This window comes from Choloepus didactylus, chromosome 27, assembly GCF_015220235.1.
Source record: "Choloepus didactylus isolate mChoDid1 chromosome 27, mChoDid1.pri, whole genome shotgun sequence".
In the NCBI taxonomy this organism is placed as follows: Eukaryota; Metazoa; Chordata; class Mammalia; order Pilosa; family Megalonychidae; genus Choloepus; species Choloepus didactylus.
In genome coordinates this window covers 7327649-7348294 of record NC_051333.1, presented here as the reverse complement: position 1 = coordinate 7348294, position 20646 = coordinate 7327649, and the positions used below count along the sequence as shown (strand labels likewise).

The 20646-nt window shown below is 61.0% G+C and overlaps 2 protein-coding genes and 1 long non-coding RNA gene across 7 annotated transcripts in view; 1 reads left to right on the top strand and 2 right to left on the bottom strand.

The window, feature by feature from the left end:
- Positions 1–57: 57 nt before the first annotated feature.
- IL4I1 (interleukin 4 induced 1) overlaps positions 58–20646 on the bottom strand; it is a 25853-nt gene continuing 5264 nt past the window's right edge. The window contains exons 2-10 of one of the 4 annotated variants that reach the window (XM_037820562.1): positions 7990–8108; positions 6414–6559; positions 3470–3511; positions 3139–3377; positions 2587–2699; positions 1883–2084; positions 1381–1449; positions 1075–1211; positions 58–952 (exon numbers count right to left, since the gene is read on the bottom strand). In XM_037820562.1, the coding sequence (XP_037676490.1) occupies positions 79–952; positions 1075–1211; positions 1381–1449; positions 1883–2084; positions 2587–2699; positions 3139–3377; positions 3470–3511; positions 6414–6492 (1755 nt within the window). In that variant the 5' untranslated portion in view covers positions 6493–6559; positions 7990–8108 and the 3' untranslated portion in view covers positions 58–78. Of the gene's footprint in view, positions 953–1074; positions 1212–1380; positions 1450–1882; positions 2085–2586; positions 2700–3138; positions 3378–3469; positions 3512–3709; positions 3799–6413; positions 6560–7989; positions 8109–20646 lie in introns of those variants that run through there. The other 3 variants (XM_037820566.1, XM_037820564.1, XM_037820563.1) reach the window with 3 other exon arrangements.
- Positions 4543–9249, top strand: LOC119521907. Its single transcript, XR_005214436.1, has 4 exons — positions 4543–5477; positions 7063–7261; positions 7958–8026; positions 8564–9249. It is a non-coding gene; the product is annotated as an uncharacterized LOC119521907 (long non-coding RNA).
- NUP62 (nucleoporin 62) overlaps positions 10223–20646 on the bottom strand; it is a 15690-nt gene continuing 5266 nt past the window's right edge. For both annotated transcript variants that reach the window (XM_037820571.1, XM_037820572.1), the window contains one exon: positions 10223–11891. In XM_037820571.1, coding sequence (XP_037676499.1) covers positions 10246–11820 — 1575 coding nt within the window. In that variant the 5' untranslated portion in view covers positions 11821–11891 and the 3' untranslated portion in view covers positions 10223–10245. The remainder of the gene's footprint in view (positions 11892–20646) is intronic.

Genomic DNA, 20646 nt, shown 5'->3' with positions numbered 1-20646 from the left:
CCCCTCTACCTCCTTACAGCGTGGGAGAGTGAATGGCCAGGGAAGGGTTGGGCCACGTGGCTTTTTTCCAAAAATACTTTAATGCACGCCCTTCTTGCGGGTGGTGGGCAAGAGCACCAGGTGGTGGACTGGGGGCTGGTTGACCTCTTCCTTCGGGGTGGCCCACAGTTGGCCGGCCGGGAGCGGGGCGGCTCGCCGGTTGTTTATCTTAATCGCGGCCCGCAGCGCCGACTTGACGGCCGTCTCCACCCAGCCGTGCGGGAGCGCCGTGTGCTCGCCGGCGAAGTAGATGCGGCCGTAGGGGTCCGCCCAGTCGAAGTTCGCCTTGTCCTGGACGTGCGCGAGGGTCGGCGGCTGCACCACGAAGCCGCCCTGGCTGTGCGGGTCCTCAGCCCAGCGCTTGACGACGCCGGTGCCGTCCCAGAGCCGGTACACGAGCGGCCCGTGCAGCTCGGCCACGTCGTCCAGCGCCACGCGCAGCGTATCCTCCTGGCTCAGGCCCGCGAACGCGGCCGCCGAGTCCGACCACGTGTACGAGGCCAGCAGCAGCGCGCCCTCGCCGGGCGGCGGGTAGAAGATGGCGCGCGACGGGCGGTCGGTGCTCGAGTGGCCGCCCTCGATGTGCTCGTCGTGCCAGAAGGGCCGGCGGAAGCTCAGGAACACCTTGGTGGCCGGCACGTAGTGCAGCCCGTGCAGCGCCTCCTGCCGCCCGCGCGTCAACGGCGGCCAGAACAGCATGCGCTGCAGCGCCGGCCCGGTCACCGTCAGCAGCACCACGTCGGCCGTCAGCGACTTCAGCCTCCGGTTCCCCAGCGCGGTCGAGATGTGCACCTGCACGTCGTGCTGCCCCTGCTTCACAGCCACGACCGGCGCGTGCAGCAGAACCGGCCCCGACAGCGAGCTCAGCAGCGCGCGGGGCAGCAGGTCCCAGCCGCCCACGATGCGGTTGTACCTGGGGGCGGGGCAGAGCGTGACAGGGGGCCAGCCCCGCCCACTCCCGGTCGCTCGCCCCGCCCCGCCCGCCCGCTGCTCGTCCCGATTGGCCCCGCCCAGGCCCGCCGGCCCCGCCCTCACCGGAGCCGGTCGCTGAGGCAGCTGTGGGCGCGCAGAGCCTCGGCGAAGCTGAGGTAGAAGAAGCCGTCGTGGGACAGCACGTCTCCCAGGAGCCGCGTGGCCGGCTGGCTCAGGTTCCCCTCCCCGAGCAGGTAGCCCTGGGGCGGGCGAGGGCGCGGTCAGGGCACGGGCGGCCGCCTCGAGGCGAGCCCGCGCTCCCCGGGCCCCGGCCCCGCCCCGGTACCCGGCCCTCCCTCTGTGACACACGAGGGAAACTGAGGCCCGCGCGGCTCAGGCCGGGGCGGCGGCCCAGGGGGCCCCACTCACCAGGAGCGTGTACCTCTCAAACTTCTTCATGGCCTGCTTGCAGCCCAGCTTCTTGAGATCTCTGACAGCCTGTGGAGCAAGCGGACGCGCTGAGCCGTGGAAGAACCCCCGGGGCCCGCGGGGAGGCCTGGGGGTGGGCAGCCGGGGGAGAGGACCGGGCCCGAGGAGGACAGCGAGGAAGGGGCGGCGCGAGGGACCACCGGGCCGTCGGGGGAAGGGATGCGGCAGCGGCTGCGCGATGGGGGAACGGGAGTCAGGTGGGTGTGGCAGGTGCCGAGCTCAGGGGACAGGCGGGGGGCGCGGGACCCAGGACCCCTCAGCCTGCAGGTGGGAGTTTAAGGCAAAGGCGAGGTTGTCCCAGGGCGTGGGAGTGCGAGCTGAAGCGGGACCGAGTGCTGGTGGAGTTCTTGGAAACTAAAGACAGAAGAGCCGGCGCCCAGAAGAGAGAGGGAGGCCAGGGGCCAGGCGGAGAGGACCCAGGAGGGCGCAGGAGGCAGCCCACCCTGTTGAGAGCCATCTGGTAGATCTCCTCGGGCGAGCGGCCCTTCTCCCGGGGCCACAGAGCGTAGCCCAGCTTCTCTGGCATCTTCTCCACCACGTAGTACCTCAGCTTCACGCCGTTCGCCTCGATCCACGTGTTCTCGTCGTACTGCGTGAACTTGGTGAGGTTGAGCCCCAGGCTCCTGCAGAGCTCGTGGAGGATCCTGAGGGCAGAGAGAGGACGGGTGAGGGGTGGGAGCTGGGTGGAGAAGGAATGGGGGGCCTTCCTCCCACTGGGCCTTGGAGAAGGGAAGGGGGTGGCTAGGGTAGCTGGAGATGGGGTTTGCAGATGGGCACATGGCCGGGAATGGAGCTAGACTTGGGGTCCTTGGTGCCGGGGATGCGAATGAAGTAGCAGAAGGTAGGAAGGCCGTGGGCAGGACCAGGCGTGGGCCTGGGCTTGGAGCCACTGCTGGCTTTTCTTGGGGATGGAGTTGGAGTGAGGATTTGATCTGGCAGTGGGTACAGAATTGGGTGGGATGGGGCTTGGGATGGGGAAGGGTCCCCAGTGGTCTCTCCTGGGCCTGGGGTGGGCCAGGCCTCACCAGGGTCGGCTGGCCTGAGGCTGGGGAGGAGCCCCAGCTCTGGCTGAGTGTGGGCACAGCGGGGTGTGGCCTGTGCCCCCTGGGGGTGGCTCCGTGCCTGCCTTGGTCCTGCCACCCTCACCTGTGGGTGCTGGGCATGCGCATGGCTCCCAGCTCCCCAATCCAGCCCGTCTTCGGGTCCCGGAAGGTGAAGATGCGGCCCCCGATCCTGCTATCTGCCTCCAGGACGGTGACCTGAGGGTGGGGGCGGGGCGGGGCCCTTCAGCTCCCCTGACTCTGGCCAGCCCCCTCCTTCCATCTCTGCAGCACAGACTTGGAGAGGGATGGGGAGGGGGTGGCGGGGAAGCCCATTCTCGTGCAGAGGGACTTCCCAGGCCGGGTTCTGGAGTCCAGGGAGAGAGAGGGGTTGGACCTCAGGGCCTTCTCGGAGGGTGCTGCGTGCAGGAGATCTCGCGCATGGGACTTCCCTCTGAGCCGAGGCAGGGCCGGGCAGGGGAAGCCCAGCGACCTGCCCGTGCAGGCGGGTAGAGCGGGGGGTTTCAGGCTCACGGGGAAGGATGGCTCCCTCGGCCGCCTCTCCCCACTGCCCCTTCCTCCCAAGCAGGGGTGGCCGGGTCCCTCCACCCGCAGCGGGAAGGACTGAAGATCGACCGCAGGCAGCCCTTCTCCTTACCTTGTGCCCGGCATCGCTGAGCACCTTGGCGGCTACCAGCCCGGCCACGCCAGCCCCAACCACAATCACCTTCTGGGGCTTTGAGGTCCGGTTCAGGCCCAAGGTCACCACCTTGAGCAGCTGGTCATAGTCCGGATCATGCGTACACTTCTCGAATGGGTCCTGGTTGGGGAATGCTTTCCAGTCCAGGGACGCCGCCAGGCTGAGAAGGGCGGGGACGAGGGCGAGGAAGCGCAGGGCTGGGGAGAGGGCGGCCAGGGCTCAGCGGGCAGCTGCAGGCGAGGGGCGAGGCGCTGCCCCCGGCGCCGGGGCCCGTCCCCAGCCCACTTACCCAGCGGGGCCTGGGCCATGATCCGCAGGTGGAAGGCGGCGTCTGGGTGGAGGGGAAGCAGGGGCCGCTGACAGGGGGCCGTGCCCAGCTCCGGCTCCGGCTCCCCGCGGGCTGCCCAGCTGCCGGGCTCACCTGGCCACCCTCCTGCGAACCCCAACCCCGCTCTACCCCGGGGTCCGACCCTCTCCCGGTTCTGCTCTCCTTGCCTCTGTCTCCCCCTCCTTTCCCTCTTCCTCTCACCTCCTCCCTGTCTTTCTCTGTCCCCCTCCCCAGCCTCCCGGCTACCTCCTTCTCAGCCGACAGCAGCTGAGCAGTCTCCCCCCGACCCCTCCACCCTCCCCTTGGGGAAACCTGGCGAGGGGAAATGAAACCCGCCTGGGGCCGTGGGACCGGAACGTCTAATTGAGGCTGGAGGGGCGCTGGGGGAGGGGGCTTAGGGGAAGGAAACTGGTCTATTTTCTTCTCCCACCCCAAATAGTTCTGGGGGTGGGCGGGAGACCCAAAATAGACGCTCAGGTCTGGGTGCTTTCCCTTGGCCCCCAGCCCTGGCTTGCTGGGCGCCCGCATCTGCGTCCCCTGTGCTCGCGTGGCCCCTTGCTCCCCCGGGGGGAGGGGAGCCTGGGCTCGGGGCCGCGTGTCCCTGCGTGTCCTCCAAGCCCCGCTCCGGCCCTGGTCCCCTCCGGGAGGTGGACGGCTGAGGGTCAGGCAGGTGGCAGGCGGTGTCCAGCCGGGGGCTTCAGGCGAGTGGCGTCCCCTCCCTGGGCTCTGCCAGCGCTGGGAGGAATGAACGCGCGACAACAGCGCCGTCGCTGCCAGCTGCTGCGGCCTCGGGGTGCTGCAGGATCGGTTCTTGAGGCTCCCTGGCAGTCGGGGTGCCCGTCCCTCCCCATGAGCCTCCCCTCCCCAGGGGCTCCTTCCCATGGGCAGTGGGGGCCTCAGGCTTCGGGGCTTTGGCTGAGGGGCTGACGGGACATGTGGTGGGACCCCTGGAGGAGGTGGGGGTGGAGAAGCAGGAGGGCGTTTTCCCACGGGTGAGGGGGTGGGGGGAAAGCCGGAGGGGTCAGCTTCTCTGCAGCAACTGTCTGATGGTTACTGAGGAAAAGCAAGGGAACACGGAAAATCCCAACACTAAATCAGAGGGATGTGGTTTAATGGGGGGCTGTGTGCGAGAAAACCTGATACAGGGGACGGGGCAGGGAATTGGGGGGCTGGGCAGTGGGCCCCAAGCCTGGGCACTACCAGTCAGCACGACTCGCCCTCAGCAAGGGCACGGGAGGCTCGGAGCTGGGGGCGGGCGCTGCCATGGGCCCTGCTGGCCTCACACCTGTGCCCTGGCCAGGTCCTGAGCTAAAGGGATTTCTCTTCAATCCCTGACACCTGGGGGGTCCCAGAGAGGGGCCGGCCCTTGCCCGGAGGCCCACAGTGGGAAGGCAAATGGCAGCACTGGGTTCCTGCCAGGCCAGGCTGACCCCAGAACCCAGCTCCCCACCCCCCAGCCCAGAGGTCCCAGGGCTTGTCTGGGAAGGACCCCAGAGTGGGTGGGGGCCCTGCTGAGACCCTTGGGTACCCTCATCTTTCCCTCATGGGGTTGTTGTCCAAACTCCCACTGGCCCCAAGCACAGAGAAGTGCAGGGTCTGCCTCAGCCGAGACACCCCCTAAGGAATCTGAGGGGGAAGTGGGGTGGGGAGACGACAGGGGCTGCAATTCAGGCTTTAGGGAATTGGGCGCAGGGGTCCCGTAAGGCGGGGCTGATCCATCTCCTTGCTACTGATAAAGTGACAGCAACCACTGTCTGTGGCACCCCGCTAGAGGCCAGATGTTCATCTGTTTTCCCGTTTACATCCAGGACAACCCTGACGCAGTGGGTCCGGCCACCGAGGCCCTGAGGCGCCCCCAGCCGCTGGGTGGCAGAGCCCCTGCCCCTGTTCTCACCCACTTTGCTATGGGCAAAAAGCTGAGGCCTGGGGGCTGCGGACAGCAGAGTGTGCTACAGAGGTTATTTTAGGGGTAGGAGATTATGAGTAATTAGGGGATTGCTTTTGACCTTTTCTGTGTATCTCATGAATCTTAATTTGGCACGTTTGTCGTAATTTTTAAAAAACTCCAGTTAGCATTAGTTGGAAGCAGCATAGCGGAGGGGCCAGGCCCCCACTTAAGAGCAGAGGGTTGTCACTGGGTCAGGACTGATGCCAATTTCCGTTGCCAGAAATATTTGGACTTTCTGGAGTCCTTCCTGATCATGTGTATGTGGTTGGTGCTGGGGTTAAATTTAGGGCATGGATGAGGGGGAAAGGAGTCAGGAGAAAGGGGTTTGGGTTACGTTAAGTTTCCGGTCAGTGGGATGGGACAGGAGTAGGGGCGGAGGCCACGGAGACATGGGTTCAGGGCTAGAGGTGGGGGCGAGGGGCTGAATCAAATACTGGTTTGTGTCAGCTGATTTGGGGATATTCCGGTTTTATGATGGAGCTTCTAGGAAAAAAAAAAGTGAAACCTCCCAGAAAAATGTGGTCTTTTGTGAAAAACCCTACTGCCTGGTCTGCTTCCTGATTAAGTGGTTTGGTTTGGGGTCGGCCAGTGACGGCTCTAATCGGGTCGGTGTCACATCTGAGGCAGCTGCAACTGGGCTGGCCCCACCCAGGGCCTCTGTGGGCCCCTCAGGGCAGCAGATCCAGGGATCACGCGGTGTGCTGGGTGCTGGGTGCTGGGCGGGTGCCCACACCGTCTTCTCTGGGCTGCTGCAGACCCCAAGGGGTTGGTATCGCCACTCTCGCCAAGCCCACCCAGGGTCACCCAGGGAGCCGGTGGGAGGCAGGGGTCCAAGCCCGGGCAGGGGGAGGGTGTGGCGACCCGAGACTACCCCCAGCCCTGACCTTTCCCACGAGCCCCCCTCCCCCCTCCTTCCCCGGTTCCCAGAACCCCCCGGGCCCGGCTGGGGGCACTCACTGCATGGCTGGCTCTGGGGGGCTCTCTTAGCACCCATGGCCCTCCTGGTTAGCCCGGGACAGAAGTCATCATTGAGCATGTACAGAACCGGGGTGAAAGGTGGTGGCTTTGTCCTGAGTCCCTTGTCAGATCAGAGATACCAGGTCCTGGGGTGGGTGGGAGCGGGTGGGAGGCTGTGGAGGGCAGCCCCACCCCTCCTTTTCAAAAGGTTTTAATTGTGGAAAATGCCAAACATATAGAACCAAAGGCTAGGATGAGAACCAAAGGCTTTCCTGTCGTCTGCACCCTCCCCACTGTGCTCCCTCCCCGACTGGGTTACTTTAAAGCAAATCCCAGACATCTTATCTCACAGGGAAATACTTCAGAATGTTTCTCTACAACAGGGCTCCATTTTCTGGAAGGGGCCAGACGGTAAACTTTTGAGGCTTTTGGCCACATGTTCTGTTGCCCTGGGAGCTCTAAAGCAGCTGCAGGAATATGTAAATGGACGGGCCTGTGTCCCAATAAAACTTTATTTAGAAAAACAAGCAGTGGGGCCACAGTTTGCCAACCTTTGCTCTACAACTAGTGCCATCATTTAATTCCTTAATACCATTAAATCAATGTTCACGATTCCCTGATTGTCTCCCTCTTTTTTTTTTTTGTAAAGGTTTGTTCAAGACTGAAAAAGAGCCACGCATTGCATTTGCGTGTGACTTTGGGCTCAGTGCATTTGGAGCCGTTCCCGAGGACCAGGGTCTGACATGAGCCCACGGGCCACCGGGGCTGATAGCAGTGTGCCAGGTCTCCTCTCTGCCACAGGGAAGTCTCTGGGGGTCCTGAGGGCTGCACTGCCCCGGTGCCCGGAGGTGAGCTGGGACGGGGTTGCCCAGATGGGTGATGCAGCCAGGGTGGAGGTGTGTGGGCCCTGGGGTGCATCAGGAGCTGACTCAGGCCCAGAACTGGACCCAGCTCCTGGCTAGGGGGAGGGGTGTGTGCCTGTGAAGTTCCGTGTGAGCCCCTGCCTGGGACCACCCAACAAATTTTGGGGTAGAATGAAAACTTGGGATCAGCAGGTATGCTGGAACTGGCTTATACCTGTTCACAAGAGCTGTTTTTTTTTTTCCCTATGCCATCATTAAAAATTAAATTACAAAGGCAAGGTGTACTAAAACCTCATCAATTCCTAGTTAATTTGACTACAACTTCCTCTCATCTACACTCCCTCCCCCAGCCCCCAGGTGAACACACTGCATCTGTGTAACACAGTAAACCCCCAAATCCCTGTATCCCTGTTCCCTGACCTCACACGGACACGTGCATTTACACCGTCCCAACTGGCACCTGCTCCAGCCAGGGCCTTGCCTCGATTGCGAGCTGGCTGCTGGGGCGTGTCTCCCCCACTTCCAAGGGATGAGGCTGCTCCCTCGTTCTGGAAACCTCCAGGGGAATTCTCTCGGGGTGGGAGAGGGCCGGGGCCACAAGGTACTGAGTCGTTTGAGGGTTTTTGGAGATTAAAAGAAAACCATGTCATAAATCCAACTGCCCCTCTTATCCCTAAACAGGGAGCTTACTAGAGCTTACTGGGGAGAGTCACCTTTAAAAGCCTCTGATTCCAAATTTAGTCACCACAGGTAGGTCTTCATACTAATTAATGAAGAACTTAAGAAGAGGGCCCTTTGTCTGGGCTGGCAAGGAAGTGCATCTGTTTTCTTCCTGGAAAGGGAAACTGCAGTTACAAGGAGGCTGTCATTTGCGGGTGGCACCCAGTCAGCTGCTGATTGTGCTGCAATCTTTGGGGACCCCTCCCTGCCTCCCCCATGGCCCCAGAGCAGCTGTTTCTCCCACACAGTGATCGCCCCGATTTATTATAACGGCTGTGTTCGTCAGAGCGGGGCACCCAAGATTCCTTGTGGGAAGAAAATAGGAGAATTTCTATTTGTTCTCACTATTAAAAATACAACCACAAGGAAGCAATTAAGCCTTACTAATATCTAATAAGACCATGGATATTGGAAACATGAGCTCAAACATTTTATCATAATTGTGTGGCCCGAGACCTCCTTGTTCCATTTTCGTTACTCCAGCTCAGGGCCTGGCATGTAGGTGACCAGAAATGGCTGCTGAATAAGTAAATGAAGGTAAACCACAAGCCACTTCCTACTTTCTAGGGGACCTGAGGCCCCCCTCTAAGTCCTGGAAGGAGCCACTGTCATGGGCAGAGCACCAAGGGGCAGCGGCTTCGGAAGCCCAGTCTGGTCCAGAGTACTAACGACCAGTGACCCATGACTTTGGGAAGACTGTGGAAACTGGACCCCAGATCTCCAGGAACAAGCTCTGGGCACTAGCTGGCCAAACTCCACGGCCCAGCTCAGAGTGGACAGACTGAGGGAGGCCGAGGGACCGAGGTGGAGCACCAGGCCGATGCCTGGAAACCACCCACTTCCACCGCTGAGCCCTGACCTGGCCCCTCCAGCGAGCCCCAGCGATGGAAGTAAGCTCTGAGAGGACTCACTGCTGAGCTGTAAGGCGCAACTCCAAAAGCTGCCCCGGAGCAGCACCCACGCCAGGTCACCCACCATCTTGCCCCTTCCCAGAGGGAACCTAGGCTCTGGATTTGAGGGTCACATCCTCATCACAGAAGCGTTTCGTCAGGCGTATGGGTGCCTCACGGTGGACTGCTTAGTTTTGCCTGTTTCTGCATTTCAGAAAAATGGTTTCCCACTCGAGTCTTCTGGAATCTGCTTTTTACTCCACCTTAACTTTCTAACATTTAGCCACATTAACAACAGCTTTTTGTTTCACAATAAATTTATTTTCTTTAGAAAAGCAACACAGGCACTTCAGAGAATGCAGCAAAGCATGGAGACAAAGACTGCTGGGAAGTGACCGGCCGGTTTCCGCCTCCCACGCGCTGTGGCTCTGGCCTGAGAGGCTCAGAACCCAATCTGAGGCCACCTCTGAAAAGTGGGGCCGTTTCAGCAGGCATGTCTGCGGGCCTGCATTATGCCTGGTTTCAGCTTTGTTCGTTCATCTGACAGAGGCAGCAGGCAGTGCTGGGGACCCAGAGGTGAACGAGATCCAGTCCCTGTCCACAGGCGCTCACAGTCAAACAGAACAGTCGGCACAACCCGGCAGAGCAGGGCTTCCCAAAGGGGCCAGTCTGGTGTGCTGTGGGGACCCACAGGAGGGCCACCCGTCCCCGCTCTGGGCGCTGAAGAGACTTCTTGGAGCGCAGGGGTGAGCAGGCATGTTGGCCACAGTGGGACCAGCTGGAGCCCTCCCCTGTCCTCAACACCTCCACGCCCTCGGTGGCCTGTCTTTCCTCCTGTGAATTTCTAACGCCCTCTGTGTGTTCAGTCACAGTCCTCCTCCTGGGTTGGATCATTGGGGTTGCGACTCACACCATGTACTCTGTAACTAGGCCACCAGTGTGCGTTCCCTGGGGACCCTAGTCGCTTCTCCCTTGTGACCCTGGACTGGGCAGGGTGGCCGCCGCCCCTGCAGCCTGGGTGGGAAGCAAGTGTCCTCTGGGGTCAATCAGCGCTTCTCTGTCACTTGCGCGGAGCCAGAAGAATGAGGTGCGTGGTGGCAGCAAGTCAAAAGGGTCTAAGGGAAAACGCCACAAACGCCACACCTAGAAACCACACCCACAGGCTGCTGCCTGGGCCCAGGGCTCCAGATACTTCCTATTTGCTAATAAGGTAAAGTCAAATCACAGAACACATCTCCCAACAGCACAATCATCAGAAAGAAAGAAAGAACAAACTAGTTATCTTATTCCAACCAAAAGCGAGACCACCGCCCCCCCGCCCCCCCCCCCCCCCGTCAGACACCCCCAGGACAGCCCCGCTCAGTCGAAGGTGATGCGGTAGCCGCGCTCCTGCTCCTTGCGCCGCCTCTCGCACACCTTTGTCACCTCCTCCACCCTCCTCTGCAGCAGGGCCGAGTTCTGGTCGACCCACTGTAGCGAGTCCATGTGTGCGTTGAGGATCTTGCAGATCTGCTGCAGCGGGTCGCTGGTGTCAGCGGGGCTGCCAGTCGTGTTCAGGTGCTCGATGATGTCCTTGAGGTCCTGGGCCATGCGCTTCAGCTGCGCATCGATGTTCTCCGCCAGCTTGTAGGTCTTCTCGCGCTCCTCGTCGGCGTGCTGCAGGTAGATGGTCCCGCTCTGCTCCTTGACCGACTCCTCCAGCGGGCTCAGCAGGTCTTCCAGCTCCTTCTGCTGGGACAGGATGAAGTCGAGTTCCTGGTCCAGCCGCCTCTGGTCCAGCTTCACCTTCTCCACCTCACGGTGCAGGGTGGTGATCTTCTCCCCGTTCTCGATCAGCGTGCGGTCCCAGGCGTTGACCTGTGTGGCCTGCTGCAGGAAGTGCCGCTCCTGGTCCTCCAGCTCCAGGCTCCACTTGTTGATCAGGCTCTCCAGCTGGGCGTAGGTCATCGCTGAGCTGGCGGGCGCCCCTGAGCCTGCGCCGGGGCCTGGTGGAGGAGCAGTGATGGTGGCTGGGACAGTGCCTGAGAGGCCCACAGGTGCCAGGGGTTTCAGATTCAATGCAAAGCCAGTGGTGGTAGTGGCGGTGGCGGAAGTGGCAGTGGCGGTGGTGGTGGCAGAGGTAGTGGATGTAGCGGTAGCTGTGCTGGAAGCCACTCCAGGAGCCTTCAGGCTGAATCCCAGCATCCCCCCTGCAGCCGTGCCAGTGGTGGTGGCCGGGGCACAGAGCGAGAGGCTGGTGGTGGTGGACGAGGCTGGAGCACTTGCTGTCAAGGCGAAGAGCGTGGGCCCGGCACTGGTGGTGGCGGCGGCAGGAGCGGCTGGCTGGGTGGCACCTGCTCCGGTGGTCGCCGGCGTGGCCAGAGTGAAGGGTAACCCAGCCAGCACCGCAGGCTGGGCCGCGGTCCCCACTGAGCCAAGACTGAAGCCGGAGGACCCGGGCTGGGACGTGTTTCCGCTGGTAAACGAGAAGCCCCCAGTTGTGGTGGAAGGCGCAGCCGAAGTAGTAGAGGAACCGAATACAAAGCCAGTGGGGGCCATCCCCTGGCCGGAGGTGACGGCACTCGGGGCACTAGTAAGGGAGCTGCTGCCAAGCCCGAGGCCACTGGGGTTCACCGTGGCCTGGGTGGTAGCAGTGCCACCCAAGCTCAGCTTGGGAGTGTTCATCCCCAAGGAAAACCCCATTCCACTGGAAGCCGGGGTGGCCAATCCAAAACTGAATCCCGGGGCCTGTGTGGCTGGCGCTTGGGTGGTGAGGGAGAAGAGGCTAGAAGAAGGGGCGCTTGTGGCAGGCTGGGATGGGGTCCCAAAGCTGAAACCCCCTGTGCCAGGCGTGAAGGAAAACCCCAAGGTGGCCGTGGTGGTTGCTGTCTTTGTGGTGCCGAACGTGAACCCGCCTGTGGGGGCCCCAGTGCCTCCAAAGTTAAAGCCGCTCATGACTCCGGGCTCTCGGGGCAGTGGCTCCTCCGCTCCCAGGGCAAAGCTGCGGTGTCGGCAGCTGAGAGACTCTAAAGCAGAGGAAGTGACACAGTCAGACGGTGGGCTGGGCAAGGCGGGCGGGGGGTGGGGAACACGGCAGGGAGGGTGGGGGGATTTGCACATCACGTGTGTGCCCCCACCCCCTCCTCCTGAGTGCACCCTCAACCGGACTCTGCTAAACTCAGAGAGGCATCTGGAAGACCAAGCCCAGGCGCCAGTTGAGAAGGCTGAGGGGTGGGGACTGTGCCGACACCACCCCCAGGGAGGGGCTCAGGTCCCCCACACCTCCTGGTGCAGAACCAGAAGGGACCGAGTCCCGCAGTCAGGAGCTACGCCCTGTCCCGACCAGCTCAGCGTGGCACCAGGACCACCCTGGACCTTGGACAAGGGCTCCCAGGACCACGGGCTCTGTAGCAGGGCCATGGCCACGGAAGGCTCTGAGTGTGCCGCACCCTCAGTGCTCAGGACAGGGAGCAGGGGACTGCTGCTCATGACCCGCCGGCGAGATGGGAGCACCTACCCCTTCTAGTAAGGGGCACCTGCCCCCTCTGTAACTTGGGATGGGCATGAGACCCAAGGACTCAACCAGAAGACAAAACCCCCTGGATGCTGTGTCTGGTTCAAGGGTAAACCAAGGCCTCAGCCAGCCATATGGAGCCCCCACCCAGGACTCTTCTACAGGAGCAAGGGTGGCAGTGGCCCCTCCCCAGCAGGTGATGCATGAAGGGCTGGCTCTGGGGACTCCCCTATGCATCCTTGGGCATCTGCAGCGGAAGACAATAAGCCACCCCAGGGGGGCATGACAGTGCCAGGGCCCGGAAGGATCTAGCAATGCCAGCCATCCCCACCCAGCTCCAGCAGACTGGACTCCTGTGACCCCCAGGTGCCAAGCTAATGCGGGATCCACTGCCCACAGGGAGGCCTGTCCACTGGCTGGAAAGCCCACAGCCTTTGGGTGATGGGAGACGACATGGAAATTTGGTCTCCTTTCTAACTTACGGATCTTCCAAGTGCTCTGTATCCCTGGTGGAGAAACATAACTGACAGGCTTGATTTTTGAGAGAACCAAAGGGTGGACATGATTTCAACCCGAGGAACCAGCAAGCCCAGCAGGCAGTATTTATAATCACAGCGTGAGTGGAGGGACTGGCCTGGGTGGGCGGGACCCCAGGCTGGTGCTGGAGGTGGTGGAAAGAACGCGTGGGCAAATGGTGCCATGCCGGGCCTGAGCTAGTGCAGGAAGCTTGGTGAGCTGTGACGTCCACTGCTGCAGTGGGAAGCCCTACATGTTTCCCAGGAGATGTGATGTGGACACTAAGTAACGCCCCTCAAGAAGCCCAAGTCCCACTCCCTGGAACCTGGGGATAGGTTCCCTTCCAGGGCAGGAGGGCCCCTACAGATGGCACGAAGTGGCCTGTGACAGAAGCAGAGGAAGCAGGCAGAGAGGAAAGATGCTGGTCCACTGGCCCTAAAGATGGAGGACGGCGCCACGAGCCGAGGAAGGGGCAGGCCCTGCCGACGCGACTAGCCCAGTGAGGCTGGCCATGGCCTTCTGACCTCCAAACTGTAGAGAATGCATTTGGGTAGTTTTAAGCCACAGGAGACTAACAAAAACCATCGGTTTCTGCTTTGAGGCCCAGTGCCCTGTCCCCAGCTTTCACCTCAGGCCCTCCCATTCTTCCTTCCCATTTCCAGACAGGCTGCCCAGAGAGCAGAAGCCCTGGAGCTGGGGGAGACCTGGGGCTGAACTGTGCGCCTTGGTTCCCCCCTGGTAGAGAAGCACAGGCCCCTGCCACGGTGAAGGACAAACAAAGTCCCGGTGAAGAAGCAAAGTACCAGGCCCAGGGAGGGCGGCGACAATCCCACTTTCCCTGCCCCCCAAGCCCAGTCTTTACTTCCCCAAGCCCCCTAAGGGCCACTCTCCTGGCCTGAGTCGGAGGACACTTCCCGCCGCTGTCCCCACCCAGCCCTCGGCCCTCCTCGCAGACCCCACTGTTGCCCCATCTCCTCCCCCTTAGGACCAGATGCTTTCTGGGAGATGACCCCAGGGCCACCTGCTCTACCGTGGGTCCTGCCAGTCCAGGCTGGAGCATTTTCCCAACTGTGTGTGAGCACAACCCGGGACCTTAAATGCCCACGCCCGGGCCCAGAATCACGATGCGAGAAACGGAGACAATCACACAGAATGCATTGGAGCAACGGGTCCAGAGTCCGTCCTGCTGGCAAAGCTACCGATGAGGACGCTGCACCTTTCTCCCAAGTGAGGCCAAACCAAGGCCAACTTTCCCAAGCTCTGATGTGGGTGTTTCTGCTTTCACCCAAGTGGCCTCTTCCTGAGAGAAGCTGGTGGAGCCTGGAGGGGAAGCCAGGGGGATGGGTCCACTGGGCGGCTGTGGAGGGCAGTGGAGGGCAGTGCTGCCTGTCGGCCCAGCCTTTGCTCTTGATTTTCAAGCCATGTCCTCCTGCCTCCCCAGCTCAGGGGGCCTGGGAACCACTATGGCCCCCACCCCCCCCAACTGGGAGACTGCGGTCCTCTGCTACCCTTCTTCCCGCTCGTTTGCCCTTTCAAATCCTGGCTTCGCCTCACTTACTCGCCCCGTTGTTTTCTCAGCCCTGCTCTCCCCGGCACGAGCAAGTGAGACCACCCAGAGGGCAAGGCGCAGGCTCGGAGGGGCCGATGCAAGCAAGTGCACCCCCCACCACAAGGAGCCCTGCTGGGGCCCCTGCTCTCCCCAGGCACGGGGGAGGCCCCGGGACAACGGCCCTGAACAGGGGGGCAGGGCAGACAGGAAAACAAGGCACGATACAGAAGGACACAGTGCAGGACACAGTGTGCTCGAGGAGGCAGAGGTGGCAGACAAAAGAAAAGATGGGGCGGGGGAGCCGGGTGCTGGTGCAGGGTGAGGGCTGCAGCAGACCCGCCCGAGGCAGGAGACCAGCCCGGGGGCAGCTATGGGAAGAGCAGGAGGGATCCCAGAGGAGGGGGGTGCCGGCCCCTCCAGGGAACAGCAGGAGGCCCGGGGGCCTGGGGTGGGGGTAGGAGGAGCCCCGGGACCCCCTCCCTGTCCCCAGTCCTTTTCCTCAGCTGTCTGCAACAGCATTAGAATATGGAGGGACCTCAGCCCTGAACCAAGAGAAAGGATTAGGCAGGCTTTGGGGGGCCTGTGGTGGGCGGAATGATGGGGGGCCTGTGGTGGGCGGAATGATGGCCCCTCTGCCCCGGTCTCAAGCCCTCATCTGAGGTGACCCGACCCCGCAGGCGCCCGCGAGCCCTACCATGTGTCAGGGGACCGGACAGAGAAGAGAAGGGGAGCGGGGCAGCTGGGGAGGAGAGGTGGTGAAATCCGAGCCCCGTGGACCTTTGTCCTGGCCACTGCCTGCCAGGGTGGCCGAGTCCCAGCCTAGCCGAGCCCTGTCCAGGCCACCGGTGGGCACTGCCTTCCTCACCCCCTCTCCGCCAGGGTGGTCCTTGGCCTGCACCTGCCTCTGGGGCTGTCTCACCTGCAAACTCAACATGTCAAACAAAACTAGTCCCTGGCCCCAAGTCCCTCAATTCTGCTTCTTAAAGCTCTCTTGCATCGGCTCCTATCTGCACAGTGTCAGACGCCCTCCAACCCTCAGGTGGTGTGGGCTGACTCAGCCGAGGCGTCCCAGCTCCAGAGCAGAGGTGGCCGGTGCAAGGGTGGGAGTGGCCAAGTGGGGTGTGGGGTGTGGCTCACACCCCGGGCAGGTCTGGGGGTGTGGAGATCTGGCTTCTGTTTTCAGACTCACCCAGGCTGCCCGGCAGAGCAGCCAGTGGGGCCGGGGGAGACAGCCTGGTGAGAAGCTGCTGCAGCTGCCAGGCAGGAGTGCCAGCTCCCGCACGCCAGCTCTGCCGGGCAGGGACGGCTGACCTCCGCTTCTGCAGCAAACGGAGCCCCAGTGAGGGGCGGCCACACAGCCCAAGAGGGGCAGAGTGGCTTCCCAAAGCCCAATGTGCTGGCATAGAAACCTCGGCCCACCCCGTTAGCACTCACCTCTGTTTAAAGGTCATTTGCCCTCCACGGTACCCGGCACCCCAGAGGCAGAGCAGCGGGACAGAGCCGCCAGCTACCCTCTCATCCCTGGGGCAGGCCCTCGACGGGCCCCCCAACCCCCAGGCTTGCACCTGTGTGGAGCCGGGGTGGAGGGGACACCCGTGACTGCCTGCCTGTCTCCTCACCCTGCTCAGGCCAGCCCGTAGGGCTCCATCACCCCGTCCACTTCTCCACTCCCATGGCATGGGAGGCGGGCAGCTTAATACAGACCCCCTGTGGGTGAGTAGGTCTACATTCGCAGGGTCTGGAGGCAACACTGGAAAGACCCCGACCTCCCCTGCCTCCCAGTTGCCCGTTCTCCCTCCTGGAGATGCCCTGCTGGGTTTCCTGGGCTCCTTCGGAGACACCCCCTGCACTGATGCATACATATTTCGACCCCACCTTTCTACACAAAGGGTGGCAGACTAGATGCCCTGTTCTGCAGCTTTCTTTTTTCACTTACTACATCCAAGAACTCATTTAAGAGGCGCACTGTCCTGGCTGCACGGATGAGGAAACGCAGGCACTCGAGTGAGGAGATTTGCCTGAGCAGCAAAATCTTAGCATCTGCTGCCGGGGATGCCTCACAAGTGGCCTTAGGTGACTCTTGGATTCATTAGGTCCCCATTCTTCTCTCTTCTTTCTTCTTTCCCTTAAAAACAACTCTCTCACCCAAGGAGTCCCTTCCCGGCTAATGAGCAATTACACCCCCCTTCCCCACCCCCAGCCCTTATGAGGCCTGGAGCTCCCCAAGGCTCTCAGGTGGGGGGACACACAGCAGGGAAAACCACTGGCAGAGCACGCTTCAGAGAGGATTCTAGGACCACCACCCTTAATAAAACACATTAAGCCAGGAGAGCTCTGAAGAATCCTCTGGTTGCTCTACCTTTCCACCAAGAACCATTCTGTTTCTTTCTCATGTATTGAAAGGATTTTTTGCCTTTACCAAACTGCATTTTTAACACTTAACCTTTAACTACACAAGTAACACATCACCCGTTTCTTTAAAAACCCTTTTTTGAGCATCACCGATGGCGCTCAGAAGCTGCTGGCATGTCCCCACTCGGTGCCAGGCCCCAGAGGCAGTGCTGGGGAACGCGCAGGTGCCCGCCAGCCCCTGGACTCACGGGCACCCCAGAGATGCTCTTGGGGTTTCTCTAAGGCATGTCCATCCCTTTCTCAGCCACGCTGTCAATCCTTCTGGCCTCTGTGACCAACCCATGGCACAAATACACGTCTCCCTCCCCCAGCCGCTACTGCTGGACACTTGGGTTGTTTCCAAGTTTGCCTGATTATAAACAATGTGGCAACAAGCATTGTTCGTCCTCCCGGGCACAAGTACAAGCATTTTTCCAGGGCCACTCCTGAGAACTGCTGGCCAGGACACCTGCACTTTGGATTTACTAGGAGCCAGAGAGAACCCTTCCCCACAACCTGTCAGCACCCAGAGTGAGGACACTGGTTGATCTGATGTACCAACTGCACGTATTAAAACTACAATGATAAAGCATTAACCACTCAGGCCCTCTGGGTGCCTCCCTCTAAGGAAACTTCCCACAGGTGCAGACACCGAGGCTGGGGTGTGTGCAGGGTGTTTACACGCAGAAGGATGAAGCCAGGAGCAGGCACTGGAGGGCAAGACAGCAGGGGGAAGGCACAGAGGCTCCAGGAAAGCACCCCCGGGCAGGAGGGGCGTTCAAGCCTGGGAAGGATGTGCAGGAGTCAGGGCAGAGAGGGACGAGGGGCTGAGAGCCACAAACCAGGCAAAAGCGCAGATGGGCAAGGGCCTGCTGCCTTGGAAACAGAAACTCCATTTTAAAACCACAACGTGCCAGAGAAGATATAGAGACATCAATAAGCACGTAAAAGATGCTCAACATCACTATCCACCAGGAAAAAGCAAATCAAAACCACCATGAGATATCCCCTCACATGCTCTAGGATGGTTAGAATTAGAAACACAGATAATAAGAAGTGTTGGCAAGGATGTGGAGAAACTGGAACCCTCGTAGGCTGCTGGCGGGAATGGAATACGGTGCAGCCACAGTGGGAAAGTTTGTCAGTTCCTTGAAAGGCTAAACATATGACAACAATTCCACTCCTAAGTATACACACCAGAAAATGAAGACGTATCCACATAGAAACCATTCACTCCTAGGCACAGCAACCAACAACCCCAATGCCCATCAAATGACGCACAAATACCATGGGGTCTCTCCAGACAATGGACATCACTCAGCAACAAGGGAAACAAGCACTGAACGGTGCTGCAGTGGGGCTGAACCTTGAAATCATGACGCTGAGCAAGAGTGGCCAGTCACAAAGGATGATGTGTTGTTCAATCCTATCCATGTGAAGCGTCCAGAACAGGCACATCCATTGAAGACAGCAGATGGGCAGTTGCCAGGGGCTGAGGTGGGTGGTGGGTGATGGCTAATGGCTATGGGGTTTCTCTCTGAGGTGATGAAAATGTTCTGTAACTGACAGTGGTGATGGCTGCACACTGCTGTGAATGAACCAAAAACCACTAAATTGTACACTTTAAATGGACGGGCTGTATGGTACGATGATTGTATCGCGATAAAATCGTTAAAGTAATCAACCAGCCAACTGCAGGGTGCCGGAACAGGGTTGGGAGGGCAAGCAGTGAGGCTGCAGGGGTGGGCAGATTTTTGGGGCACGTGGTGGGTACTGGCAGTGGGGAAGGGGCTGGGAGGCGCTGCGGATGGAGCTGAGCAGGCCGCGGGAAGTAGCCCTACATACGCCTGGGCCAGAGGGGTTTTGGTGCTGGGGGGCTCTGTGGGGAGGGGGCAGGGAGAACCCACACACCTGTGCTCCTGCCCAGCCTCTCCTCTCCTCTCCTCAACACTGGACTCCCAGAGGGGCAGGGCGGGCCGTTGCTGGGGAGACGGTCTCCCTGGGAACCCAGTGAAGGCAGCCAGGAGTGGGGGAGGGGCACCTTGATTCTGAGGCCAGAACCCACTAGCCCCACCCACCCCGGCGCCCTAGTGGCTCTCTGGGGAATTGAGTCCCACCCCTCTCTGGCAAGCCCCTTCCCATCCTGAGCCTCAGTTCTGTCATCTTGAAAAAGAGGCTGGTTGAGCCCACCCACAGGGCTGACAGGATTCAGGGGTGACTGGACCAGGTGGGGCTACCCAAGCACCCCCCAGTGCGGGGTGTCCGATCCAGGCAGGCTGGACGCTGGTCCCGCCACCTCCTGGCCCTGGGAGCCCAGGCAGCTCCCTCTGCTGTGAAGACCACCTTGCTCCTTAAAAATAGAGGGCGCAGAGCAGCAGCTGGGGCAGCGGGGGCCCAGGGCAGGGCAGTGGTGGCCCGAGTGTGACCAGTCAGTGGGGGGCCAGCGTGGGAATAGCAATAGCCAGGCCAGCATCTTCTGGGCATTTACTACCCACACTGACCTGCCTCTGCTTCCCAGAACCGTTGTGGGTGGGAACTGGGGTCGTTCAAGACCCACACGGGAGCAAAGCCAAATCTAGAGAAGCTCAGCAACTTCCCCCTGGCCACACAGCCAGTCAGGGTTGTGGTTAGTTAGGGCTCCGGCCCAGAATGCCCACCCTGGGCCTCTCCTGCCTCTGCAACACGATGTGCTCCCACCCCCTACCATGTGCCATGTCCATGCCCCCTTCCCATTCCTCCATGATATCTCGGGTCCTCGCCATGACCCTCCAGACCAGCCTGGGGTTCACAAATCCAAACCAGTGCTGCCCGCCTCCCACAGCTGCAGGTTGGAGCCAAGAGAGGGGCACTGGCTGCTCTTTCCTTGCCCCCCACCCCCCACCCCCAGGCCCCACTCTGGGTTGGGGCAGGCAGGAGGGTCAGGAGGGAAAGGGCAAGTGGCCTTTGATCCCACCAGGCAATGGCTATTCCCCGAGATGCTGACCTTGGGGCTCCCTGGGCAGTGGCCGCCTGGGGCCTGGGAGGTCTCCCCGCGGCCTCTCCCCTGCTCCCATCCAGCAGGTGTCCACACTGCTCAGGCCCAGCCACCTTGCTCCCTGCCAAGTGGCTCAGGGAGATGGTGCCTCCGTGGCCTGTGAAATGGGAGCGGCAGCTGCTCCCTCAGCCCTGCCATCACCCCGGCTTTCCCACCTCCCATTTTGGGAGGATGAGCACGTTTGCTGCGAGGAAGGGGAAGCGGCCCTGACAGCCAGGGTATCTCCTGCAGACACAAACCCTCTCATGGAACGCAATGTTGGGCAGGGCCACTCCAGGACCGTGATGGACCAAGGTAGAAACAAAATCACTCCAGAATAGTGACTAAAGGCAGTGAAACGTGAGTACTGTCCAAGCCACAAAAATGACCAGGCACCCCCGTCCTGGCCTGATTCACTCCTCCCGCCTCTGGAGAGGTGAGATAAAGACACCCAGTCTCAGACCCGGCCCTGCCTCCTGACAGCATCCAACATGGAGCAGAGCCCGCTTCCTTAAGCCCTCGCCCCAAACACCTAACCCAGCCCAGCTCCTACAACGGGTCCTCATGGGGTGCGGGCTCCCTCTGCAAGAGCAACAAGCCCAAGGTATTCAACTACAGGCAGTTCTCAGGGTTCTGGCTGGGGCTCAGGCAGCCGATGAGGGACAGGCCCAGCCACCCCTTCCAGCAGCACCGATTCTCAGGGATGATTCTCCTGGAGTCCTCCCCCCAACACACACACCCCCCACTTTAAACAGGACCGGGCTGGGTTCGCTGAGGCCCTGTTCCCTTTCAATCTTC